General features: G+C 37.7%; 1 protein-coding gene across 4 annotated transcripts in view; it reads left to right on the forward strand.

The window, feature by feature from the left end:
* The window catches only part of igsf9ba (immunoglobulin superfamily, member 9Ba), a 70,812-nt gene that overhangs the window by 9,016 nt on the left and 49,774 nt on the right, over positions 1-12,022 (forward strand). For all 4 annotated transcript variants that reach the window (XM_053506670.1, XM_053506672.1, XM_053506671.1 and 1 more), the window contains exon 2: positions 10,268-10,465. In XM_053506670.1, the coding sequence (XP_053362645.1) occupies positions 10,268-10,465 (198 nt within the window). The remainder of the gene's footprint in view (positions 1-10,267; positions 10,466-12,022) is intronic.

Here is a 12,022-nt window from a genome sequence, read left to right on the forward strand (position 1 = left end):
CACTAGCCGCAAACTAACTGCAAATTGTTCCTTTTGTTCCTTAGCTGACACGAGTGGCATCTGGTGCTGCTGTAGACCATCTGCTTTAAGGTGCAATGTGTTCTCCTTTTAGAGATGCTCTTCAGCATACCTCGGTTGTAACAAGTTATTTAAAGTTATTCGAGTGACTTTTTAATTTATATCAGCTCAAACCAGCCTGACCATTCTCCTCTGACCTCTGGCATCAACAAAGCATTTTTTACCCAGACGACTACTGATGAATGGATCTTTTTTTTTTCTTTGGCCCTTCTTTTTAAATCCTAGAGAAGGTTGTGAGTGAAATTCCCAGCAGATCAGCAGTTTCTGAAATACTCAGATGAGTCAATTTTGGCACCAGCAACCATGTCACATTCAAAGTCACTTAAATCACCTTTCTCCCTGAAGCTCTGTTAAAACTCTAGCAGATCATCTTGCCCATGTCTGCTGCCTTAATTGCACTAAATTACTGATATGTGACATGCTACAAACATGATTTGACATGCAAGGTCGGTAAAAACCAGAAAACCTATAAAACTTTCACACGGACAAAAGGAACATTTCAGAAGCTAATAGACAGTACAGTAACCATAAACCAGTGATCTTGGAGCTGTCGCGTGGCAACACTACACACACAAATCACAATAATGTCTAAGATGGAACAAGTTCTTTCGTACCCAGTGCCTGGAACAGACTAGTCAATGCATTGTGCCGTACAGCGCATGTTAAGGCTGGAAACAGATTGTGAGGTTCAGGGACACCAGGCTCCAGATGGGGTGAGTTCGTGGGAAGAGAACATGGTGCAGAGTCTATCAGATGGACATCAGTGACCCTGCTAAAATGACCATGTCTTTCGTTTTCAAAGGACTTACTGACCATCTGGTGTCCCTGAGGTGTCTGTACTACTCTACTAACTTTATTTTTCATCCTGTGCTGAAGTTACTGTGCCGAAGATGATATTGTAATATGTATGATGCAATCTTGACACAATTTGGTTTAAGTTTAACAAATCATGACCTCTAAAGTGAGTGCACTAATAGAATTCTTGTGGTTCGTAGGCTCTCGTTTCTAAATAGGAAAGCTCGTCAGCCAGCATGTGGGCTCTGGCTGCTTGGGTATTTGGCATCCTGCTGTAGTAAGGAATGCTCGTGTTTTACTCTGGAATTAAAGTTCCATAGAATTTTACAGAATTTAATAGGGCTTTTTAAAAATGCCTATAGAATTTTTATTTTTATACAAGTCTTTAGACCTGCCATTGGAATCTGTAGACCCTCTGCTATGAATCAGAAATTCTACAGAATTCCGACGTAGTTCTGTTATTCTTTGAGATGTCTATGTTCTGTCTAATTAAGTTTCCGCTAATTTATTTTTAATTAATTAAAATTCTTTTTTTTAGTAGTATCCAATTCCCACCCATCACTAGGAGGCTTCCACATTAAGGCTACTACCAGCAGTGAGGGAGGGTCAAAGTCTATCGGCTACGAGAGGCTACAGCATCACCCCGGAACCAAACTAGTGATCTCCACATGATAGGGCGAGCATTTTACAACTGCGCCACTTTTTTTTTTATTTAATTGTTTTTATTTTATTTATTTATTTATTATTATTATTATTATTATTATTATTATTATTATTTTTAAAATGAACTGGAACTCATGGTGGCTAAGTACTAACCAGGAAGTCAATTTTTATTTAATGCTTATCAGGTACTAGGTTCCCTTGGGTACTAAAAATGGCTAAGACTAGGGAATTCTCAAATAAATTATGAACTTCAGTGGCAAATTTCTGTACATGATCTTTAGAAAGCAATCAAGCAGACATGGATTGAGCGAGTGACACCAGAGTACAGCAGACGTCTTTTTGAATCTGTGCCCACCTGGAGCCAGTGGGTTTTGAAGATTGAAGGACTTTATACTAAATATTGATTGATGTATAGCAATTTCATTGCATTAAAATAACAAATTACTCTTATTATTATCATGGATGCAGTGCTGGTCCCAAGTCTGGATAAAATGGGAGGGTTGCATCAGGAAAGGCCTCAGGCATAAAACCTGTGCCAAGTTGTGGTCTGCTGTGGCGACCCCTCGATGGGAGCAGCCGAAAGACTAACAACATTATCATGACTATCATTATTTTAAAAAAAAAAAATGTCATAAACACATTAAGTTTCACTTTTGTCTCAATACTTTTGGCCAGCACTGTGGATATTCCATAGATTTTGTTCTTTAGGAATTTTGTAGAATTTTTTTTTCACTTTTCCACTTATTTATAAATTAGCTGTGTGTGCTAAAAAAAATAATAATAATAAATTATGTTCCATGAGGTTATACAATAACTGGGGCGGGTGATTATGTAGGGACCGAGTGTTCTGTTCTAGGTTCATAATCACTAGGATGATTACTTTCCAATAACAGCACATCCTGAAGCATTTTCTGCTTCTTATAACACTTGTTAATGATAACTATTTTTATGTGTTCGCAAAACAATTTAGTTACTTATTGCTTTATCACTTACACTTTAACAAAACATTATAACAGTTTGTTCTCTATAACGGTCCATGATATTTTTACCTCATATCGCAGGTGTTGATTAACGTTATATAACAACAGCTTGTTTCTAATACAGTTAATAATGCAAAAAAAAATACAGCTTGTCATGGGGAATAAGGAATAAGGACAATACTGAAGACGTTCTCGTGTCAGACAACTTTACGTATGACATGTTTCAAATCACTGACAATAGGAGACTCCTTGTAGAAATGCTCAATAACACTCTTCTCTGGATTTAAGGAAACCGTCCATATCGACAAGCCTTTGTAAATTAGCTGTTACTATAGAAACCAGCTGCTGTTATATAACATTAATCAACACCTTCAATACCTGTGGTACCGTATGAGGTAAAAATATATATATTTTTATAGAGTCATTTATTTAGAGTCTATTATAGAGTCAGAGATTATTGATGAGCAAAATCAGTCACTTTATATGTGAAGAAAGGAAAGAAAAAAGCATAATTGTGCTTATATATTCTAATATCAGTATCAAATTGTCATACTGCACAGCCTTAATAGTAAATGACTTGACATTACATGACACAGAAAGAGATTCCAGGGTGGAGCACCTGCCCCTGTGCATATTCCTTTTAATCTATGTCTAAAACTTTGTGCTACAGGTATGATTCGATCCCTCACTCATCCTGTTGTCTCTTTAGAGCATGTGTTGCCGGCATTGCCCTGACTTATTGCAGTTTCTTTCGTGTTAAATGACCTTTACCAAAGACAAGCTGGTGTTTACATACAGATCCATCAGCGATCCAGGCAGTTGAGCGGTTCTCTGTATTTCTTTCCACATCTCTTGTTTCCCTCGCTGCATGATTGCAGATTCCCAATGTGTCTCTGTGTTGCAAGTCAAATGCTGCCTTGCAGTCTGAGGATCGCAGTTGATAGCAGGTTCCACACCCTCCTTCTTCCTTTCCTTATGCTGAAATGTTGTAGTTCGTATGTAATTAATGTATGTGGAAATCCTAAAAATGACTCAATGAGGGATAAAGAGAAAGTTGCAAATAGTATTATATAATATATAGTATATAATAAGTATTATAAGGTGAAACAAGCGTTAATATTGAAGAGGAGACCAATTAGTTTGTTTTAGAAATAGATATCATTGTTTATTTGCTATATACAGTATATAGAAAGTGAAATCAGTATAAAAAGTAATTAAGAATTTCTAACTGTGAAGAAAGGCTTGAAATAATTACAGATTGGCCAATACTAAAGACTAATAATGGAGTTTTACTGACTTAATAGCGCTCATGAAGCTGTTCTGTTAAAGCACGGTTAATGGGTCATAAAATGGTCTAAAGACATCAAGGGGTGCTAAATGGCACTAATAATTGCATAAGCCTTCCTGTCATTTTAAGACAATTGCACCATTTGGGAGCCTAAAATATTCACAATATAGTTTAAGAAGACCAACTATGGTCGAGCAGTTGTGCAATAGTATTTCTAAATGGTCGCCCACCTCAGTTCTTAGATTCTTCTTAAAGTCTCGTTTATTTCCTCTCTTTCAGTTACAGCCAGCCTGACAATGGAAGTCTAATAAAGTGAATAGGTGATTTAGGTTTGTTGGAAGCTGGACATAGAACCTTTCGAGTATACAAATATGGGTTCACGAACGTTAGATCACATGTCCGGCGTACATTGTCGCGTGCATCCTCTGCATGTGCAGTATAAGCCCAGGATGTCCGGATGCAAGTGTAAAAGCAGTGACGATAAAGCTGTTACTGCTAAGAAGCGCCGAGAAACAGCGATGGAGACAAAAGAGAAAATAATTAAGAGAATGAAGCGAGGTGAAAATATAGTAGACATTGCACGATTCTAAAGAACACTGTACTGTATATACTGTGTATAGCCAATTGTAATATTATCCTAGCACCTAGACAGTGTTAGTTGGACTTACAAACAAGTTTGACTTTTCAAACTTGTATGTACAGTACAGGACTGTGACTTACTTACTGTAAGTTATACTCTCGCTTTAAATAAATATGCCTTTTAATTCTTTTGAAGTTATAAGCAATCGGTGCATTATTTCCGCCACATTATTTCAATGTTTATTAGATAATTTTAGTTTTTAATATTTTAAAACCTTTATGAAATATAGCTGCCTGAGACAAATCAGATAATAGACATTAGTGCTATTGAATCAAATTGAAAATCAGTGGCCAAAAGTCGAATCAAACTGACATTTTACCTGAAAAAAAAACAACAATTTGCTTTCTTATGTCTTTTCTTAAAGACAAATGTGTTTAAATGTGGTGTAGTTTAGTGGTTCTCAAATGTTTAGTTTCCAAGGAACCCTTTAGTTGTAAAATAAATCATATTGCCCTCCTTGGTATTACAGTACATCATTACATTACTGTACATGACATTACAACAGTACATTGTTTTTTAATTCCAGAAATTTTCAGCTAAAGAACATATTAAGCTTGAGATTATTTTATAATCACCCCGCTGGCTATGCTTGACTGTCCCATGGTGGTCCCTGTACACTACTTGGTCAAGATGCTGTTGAAATAGACTTCGCTTATGGTTTGACCTAAAAGGAAAATTCTGGCTGCCTTACAATCAGTGCAGGTGACTTGTGTAATCTGAATTCATCCCTCAATTCATCATATTCCTAATCCCCCTCAAATGCAAACATATGTAAATTAAAAACCTTTTTAAAAAATTGATTTTGGACTCAGTATGCTGATAAAAAACAAATGTATCATAATATGTAACTGAATATTTTTTTAAAACTCTAGTAAACATGCTGTTTGGCACTGCTTAAAATAGACATATTTTTGTAGTGCTAATGTACAGAATGACTGATGGGAATTTGGATATTTACTAAAGGTGAATATTTGACCTTGTTGTGCCTAAGATTGAATGGATGAAATGGTGATCGCTCCCACCAGGTCAGCCAAGGCTCAGAAAGTGAAACCTTGGCCTGCAGGGCTGCTTCAGCTTAAACCGACTGTTGGCGCTCACAACAATGCCTTTTTACAGTAGGTCTGTGCAATTCTTCATTTGTAATTGCGTTTGTTCCGATCCCAGATACACAATATTTATTATTAATCTAATGTACGCACAATACATTCATCTGCTGACATTTCATTCAATGAGCCAATTAGTTTGTAAGATGCCCACATATTAACAAGCCTAAACCTGTATGTACCCTATCTGTGGGGCTAAGGGGGCTTTTTTGTGAGGTTGATGTCAATGTGCAGAAGTTTATTAGAATGTGCATACCTCCCCATGGCCATTCATTATGACTAAACTGTTTTTTTTTTTTTAATTGTTTCTGTTTTTTTGTATTTGCGCACTTGTACTGTCACAATAAGCTCAGGGCCCCACACATAATTTGATGAAATCTGTTCTGTTTCTGTCTAAAAGCTGTGCTGCAAAAAAATCTAATAAAGTGACCTATTTCCCTAGAACAAGAAGATTAAGCTGGTAAATACTACAACTAATTGATGTATAGCAGCACTTACGCAAGAAGATGGGGAAATAATTTCTACTACAAAAAAAGCCCTATTACTGCAACACAAATATATGAATTCTTAGTGTTTTTTATTCTCAGCTATGTTCCTAGACCTGGTGGCCTTCTGAAATTTTTCCGCACTACTTTAAATGGTAACGTTTTTGCTATCTTAATAGTGTGTTGAAGTATCTCAGGAGTCAAGAGCACACTGTCAGCAGTTTTTCCTCATTTCACTGTAGTAGTGAAGGTGTTTTAAATTCTTCTGAAGTGAAGATTCTCAAGATACAAAATAAAAAACAACTGGACAAAAAGTCAATCCTAAGGCTTTACATTTTGCTGCTAAGGTAGGTACAGTGACCTTTAGCTTTACACAAAGGGCTGAAAGGTGACTGTACTGTATGTCAGTTAGCAGTAATCAGTCTTCCTTTATAATACGAGGGGCATTCACGTCAAACTGGGACTTTTATTATTCTGATGTTGCTGAATAATAGAACACAATTATGAGAGTAAATATTTCCTCTATTTCGCTATATATTATCCATAAAGGTAGAAAGTTTTCTCAGTACACCAGAACCATGAATGAACTGAATGTGAAACGCTGGCCTCTTAGGAGCTCCTTTATTGGCCCAAACATGTGGAAATGGCTTGGAGTGAGGTCAGGATTGTAGCATGGATGTGGCAATGACTCCCAGCTCAGTTCCTATAATGTGCTCATGGTGTTGGTAAAAGATTGTGTACAGTTCCCACAGACAGATTTTTCTCAAAATCAACTGATATTTACAGAATCCAGCAATTTCCAGTTATCCAGCGATGGGCTCAAGAATTGATGGGATAACTTAATGAGACTGACCTCGGCCAGGATCGTCATTCACAGATGTAAAGCCTTCTTTAAAACATTTGCACAGTTTAAGTTCAAGAGGCTAAGAGTCTTATCACCAAGTCTTCTGTAAATGTCTATTGATTGTACCCCTTCATTCACAAGAAATTTCATTACAAGTGCCAGTTTGACTTGAACACTCCTAGTAAAATCTGAGGAATTTGGAAGTGATCAATTCATTGTTCTGACATGCTGCGTGTAATCTCATTAATGTAGTAGGACTTTTGTGTGCTACCTCTTAAGCAAAGACAAATGGCTAGTAGATGAACAGTTAGAAAACTGTCAGCCTATGAAAAAAAAGAACCTGTTGATTCTGAAATTGGCAGATTTTTTTCAATCTATGATTACATTTTAATTTAACTAAACATTTTAACCATTAAAGCAACCCTAACAATAACCTCTAACCCCTGTTAGGATGAATTCATGCATTTGGGAATTCATACCTGACTAATATAAGTGGTTTGATCAGTGATATTTTTTGTTAAAGTTAAATTAAAATTGCCCGTCAATCAAATTTCTGATCAATTGCTTTTACATGGTAAAAGAGAAATAATGCTAAGTGGTGTGAATTGTCAACCTCACGACCCAAGTAAAGTAATTTTCTCTATCAGATACACCCAACGCCTCAACAAGAAAATTTAAAGTTAACATGTTTAGGTATAAATATATATATATATATATTCATCTGGTTTTGTCTGTACATTGGCCAGAACTCACTCAGAACTCTTTTCATACATTTTCAAACTCAAACCAGTCTCAGAAAAAATATTTTTTTAGCTCGACAGCATTTAATGATACTTGCCAGCCCTTTGGTCTCTGCCTGAAGTTGCACCTGCACCATATATAAAATAAAAATGTTCAGTAGAAGTGAAGTTATGACCTGTTTTGTGCCAGATTATGTCACAGCAGCCAGCGCTTTTTTGAACTAATATGGCGCTTTTTTCCCCTTGAGGTGCGCGTGGCTACAGTATGTGTCATTTAGCAGAGCAAATCAATTCAGCACTTTTTTAAGCACACAAAAATGGGAAGCACACTATGAAAACTGAACCTTCAAAGATGACAGATCACTGTATGTTAATTCTTGCTGCGGGATTTTTAAAACTTGTTTGTCTCATATTTTCTGAAACCATGGCGCTAAATAAAATGGGTTACTAGAGCAAACATATACCCAGGAGTCTGAGGTGAGGGCATGTAAAATACCTGAACTGAGAGCCTAGTGTTATGCGCTCAAATCTAAATGTTGAGTAAAAACGATGTTATGAACCGTTATGTGGCGGATTTAATAATCTAGTTTAAAATAAGCTACTAATAAGCTACTTGCTGGGGGGGGGGTGTCCCAATTTTCTCCCCTAATTTAGTCGTGGCCAGTTTCTCCCCGTCACTAGGAGGCTTCCACATTAAGGCTACTACTACCATTCAGTCGCCCCTCAGACGCCCCTGATTGGCTGTAGAGCTGTGATTAATGTGGGAGCGCAAGTACCTCTCATCGCTCCCCCCTGAGAGAGCTCGGCCAATCAGCTCTCTCTGTGCCTCCGGCTGTGAGAGGAAAACAGCATCACCCGGGGTTCGAACCAGCGATCTCCGGATGATAGGGCGAGCGCTTTACCACTGCGCCACTCGAAAGCCCTGAAATTGTATATTTCTGTGTATTAGTAAGTTAGGCAGAGAGTTCTGCCATACAGAAAGACTGGCAGACATGGACGTGGGCTCAAACTTGAAAGAATAGTACGGTAAAACCTTGGATTGTGAGTAACTTAGTCTGCGAGTGTTTTGCAAGACAAGCTACATTTTTTTATAAATTTTACTTTAATATATGAGTTTGATATACAAGCACACTTCCAGAACAAATTATGCTTGCAAATCAAGGTTTAACTCTTTACCTTATTACATTAAAGGTGATCAGCTTATTTTAGCATTGACCTTTTAACTATGTCTTCAAACTCTTGGGTACTAACGCTAGTATATATCAATCACGTACAGTATGACATCATTTTAACAGATTTTTCCAGTATCCACTGGAGATTGCATGTTCTTCCTGTGGTTGGTGGGTTACTTCCACGTATTTTTTGGTTTTCTCTATAATCCAAAGACTTGCATTGTAGGCTGATTGGCGTTTTCAAATTGCTTGTACTCGATGATTGTGTGTGCATGTGGTTTGCTAGAGGTTAAGCAACATAACTATAGCAGTGACCACTGGCATGAAGGTCAAGGTCATTGCGGCCAACTATCGTTTAGAGAAGTCATTTAGAGATGTCAGCTTGATTGCTGCTGACATCAGTGTCAATGTGTACGGTTGGGTGTTTGAAAGGTGCAGCTACTGCTAGAGCCTCTCTAGTGATATAATGATGCTGGAATTCATGATGATAACTAACATCAATGTTAAAGTCTTGGACAGAGTTAGTGAGTTCAGAGCGAGAGGGAAAGTGACCTTTTCACAGTTTGACAGCATGCATGCCTCTAGAGTACATCTAGAGTGGGAGGCATTGTGCATGATCTACTCCGTAATGATGGAGATCTTTACTTTACTGATAGCAGGTATTAAGTTTGCTATAAACAGAAACCTTTTTGGTGGATACGTTCAGGGATATTTGTAAGCAATTTTCAGTTCAGGAGAAAAAGTCAGAATGGTTATTCAAGTGAGAGTCTTTATTCCTGATTGCATGTTTTGTATAATGGTGTGTATAATGCAGGTTTGCAGAGAATGAGACATCTGTGTAAGAGAAGGAAGGAAATAGGATAGAAACCTATTAGACCAATATTAGAAGCCCCTCAGTTGAGAGTTTTTTTCCGGTGATATGTCAAGCATATCATCTGTTTGGATCAGGTGTTTTGGACTAAGGTTTGAGAGTGCTTAAACATACTTTGTAAAAGGAGCATGATTGGGATTAATAGATTTATTTTTCCAGTGCATATCAACAACTAAAGCAAGTTTAACATGGTACAATTTGTTAAATCAATAAAACTGTAAGTGCAGTTTAAAATGTTTCTGTGTTTCAGTATTTGTTGACAGTGAAGAAGTGGAACACACCAGCGTGACACAGATTAATGCAGAAGAGATCAGCAAAGCCCTAACCTAACACCAAAAATACTATTGTATGTTATTAAAGTCTATAGTTTACTTAGGGCCAAGCATTATACTGTAAGTCTGTTTAAAGTATTTTAAGCCATACTGATTCTTATTCTTAGTAGTCTTGCTACTCCATCGAGCGGTTGCTACGGCCATTGCATCCCTACTTCACAATTTCTGGTGAAATTGTTTCATAATTAGTTTGTTATTAAAATGATCAAAATTTGCTATCTGTATGAAAATGTACATTTGATGTAATACCCTTCTTGTATGTCGGGTTGTGTCCAGGTGTCCACGGTGTGAGAGAGGAGCCCCAGTTTGTGACGGCCCGTGCAGGAGAGAGCGTAGTTCTGGGATGTGATGTGAGCCACCCCCTTAACGGCCAGCAGACCCCTTATGTGGTGGAGTGGTTCAAGTTTGGTGTGCCTATCCCTTTTTTCATCAACTTCCGCTTCTATCCTCCTCATGTGGATCCGGAGTATGCTGGTGAGTCGGAAAGTCGTTGCTTACAGTCTGAGTGCCATTGTCCTGGAGGTCCACCTGAACATTTTTTTCCCCCATCAGTTTTCTGCAACATTTTAAAAAGCAAAATGTTCAAACTGGCATGCGGTTTATTTAGATTTCAGCACCTAGATTCCTTGAATTGCTAATTATGTGCCACATACATTAGGCATAACGGATAACGAGACGTAAAATCTGATTTCTTTTCCGATCAATAGACTTTTAAAGCTTCAGGTTGATTTTTCCTGCTAAGCACAAACCATGTGAGATGTTTGTTTCTAACCTGCCAGTTGTTCCTGTTAAAAATGCATAACACATTAATTATCCCATGTCTGCTGTAGGTGCTAGGAAAGAATTACACACACAAAGTGTTGAAAGACACACTTAGATCAGTGACATCAGCGATGTGGATGTGCCAAATCTGGTGGCAGACGTAAGGAAAGTATCCCAGGAGCTGCATGATTTTTTAAACTAGGACATGTAAGCAAGTTATGCATAAATTCAAACGGAAGTTTGTTGAGCCCTGGTAAGAGGAGGCAACATCATCGTATTAAAGATGCCATACCATGATACCATTTGTGTGAGATTACCGTACAAATCAAAGACAAGTGATTAGATACAACCCTACGAGTACTTTAATTCCCATCAATTTCCACCTACGAGCTATTTGTCTCCTATCACACATCAGCTAGCAACCAGAAAGATGAATTCTAGGACCTTCTCCGAGACATCCCGTCACTCTTTCTTTTCCGTACCTGCTCCTGCTGTTTTAGAGAACTCTTGAACACTTAGACAAAAGATCTGTCTTTTTTTCCACATACATGAGGTCACAGATTGCCGACTGACATTTTGATTGACTTGACGAAAGAATACGCCATGCCTCCTGGTTATCGATGGCTCTGGCATTGAAGACTAGTTGAACTTGCAATCTCCAGGTGAGAGACCAAGCGCTTTTCTGCTGCACCGTTCTCACAGTTCCATCCTAGCATGATTAAAAAACAAAAGCCCACCAGCAAATCTTCGACTCACATAAAAATAAATCGATTTTTGATGAGAAAGCAGCGAGTAGTAAAAGAACTGATCACCTCACTATTTGGGTGCTTCTTCATCACATTTTAAATTAGAAATGAGGTCTCGTTTTCAATTTCAGTTCTCCTGAAATGAGCCAATGCAGCACAGCGGCATCTTTAGGGTAGTTACTACCGTCAGTCTGCAGCTCATTATAAAAGACTATATCTATTGTGATTTTTAGACGCCAGCTCAGCCTTAGCACACTGCCTGATGAAGTGCTTCAGTATCAGGCTCATGGGAGTAGTTCAGATCTTGCAAGGATATTTTTATCCATTTGTAATGACATCAGAAATAATTATAATTAAAACATCTGGTCTGTTTTGCTAGGCTGTATTAAAATGTAACCAATTATCACACTTAAATGGAAAGCAGAACCTACAGGCCTCCATGTGGTCAATGTCCTGACCTTGACATACATGCATTCAATTTGAAATAGCATTGTCTTTGCATTAGTAGTGTAAAAATAAGAAA

Source organism: Clarias gariepinus, chromosome 11, assembly GCF_024256425.1.
Source record: "Clarias gariepinus isolate MV-2021 ecotype Netherlands chromosome 11, CGAR_prim_01v2, whole genome shotgun sequence".
NCBI lineage: Eukaryota > Metazoa > Chordata > Actinopteri > Siluriformes > Clariidae > Clarias > Clarias gariepinus.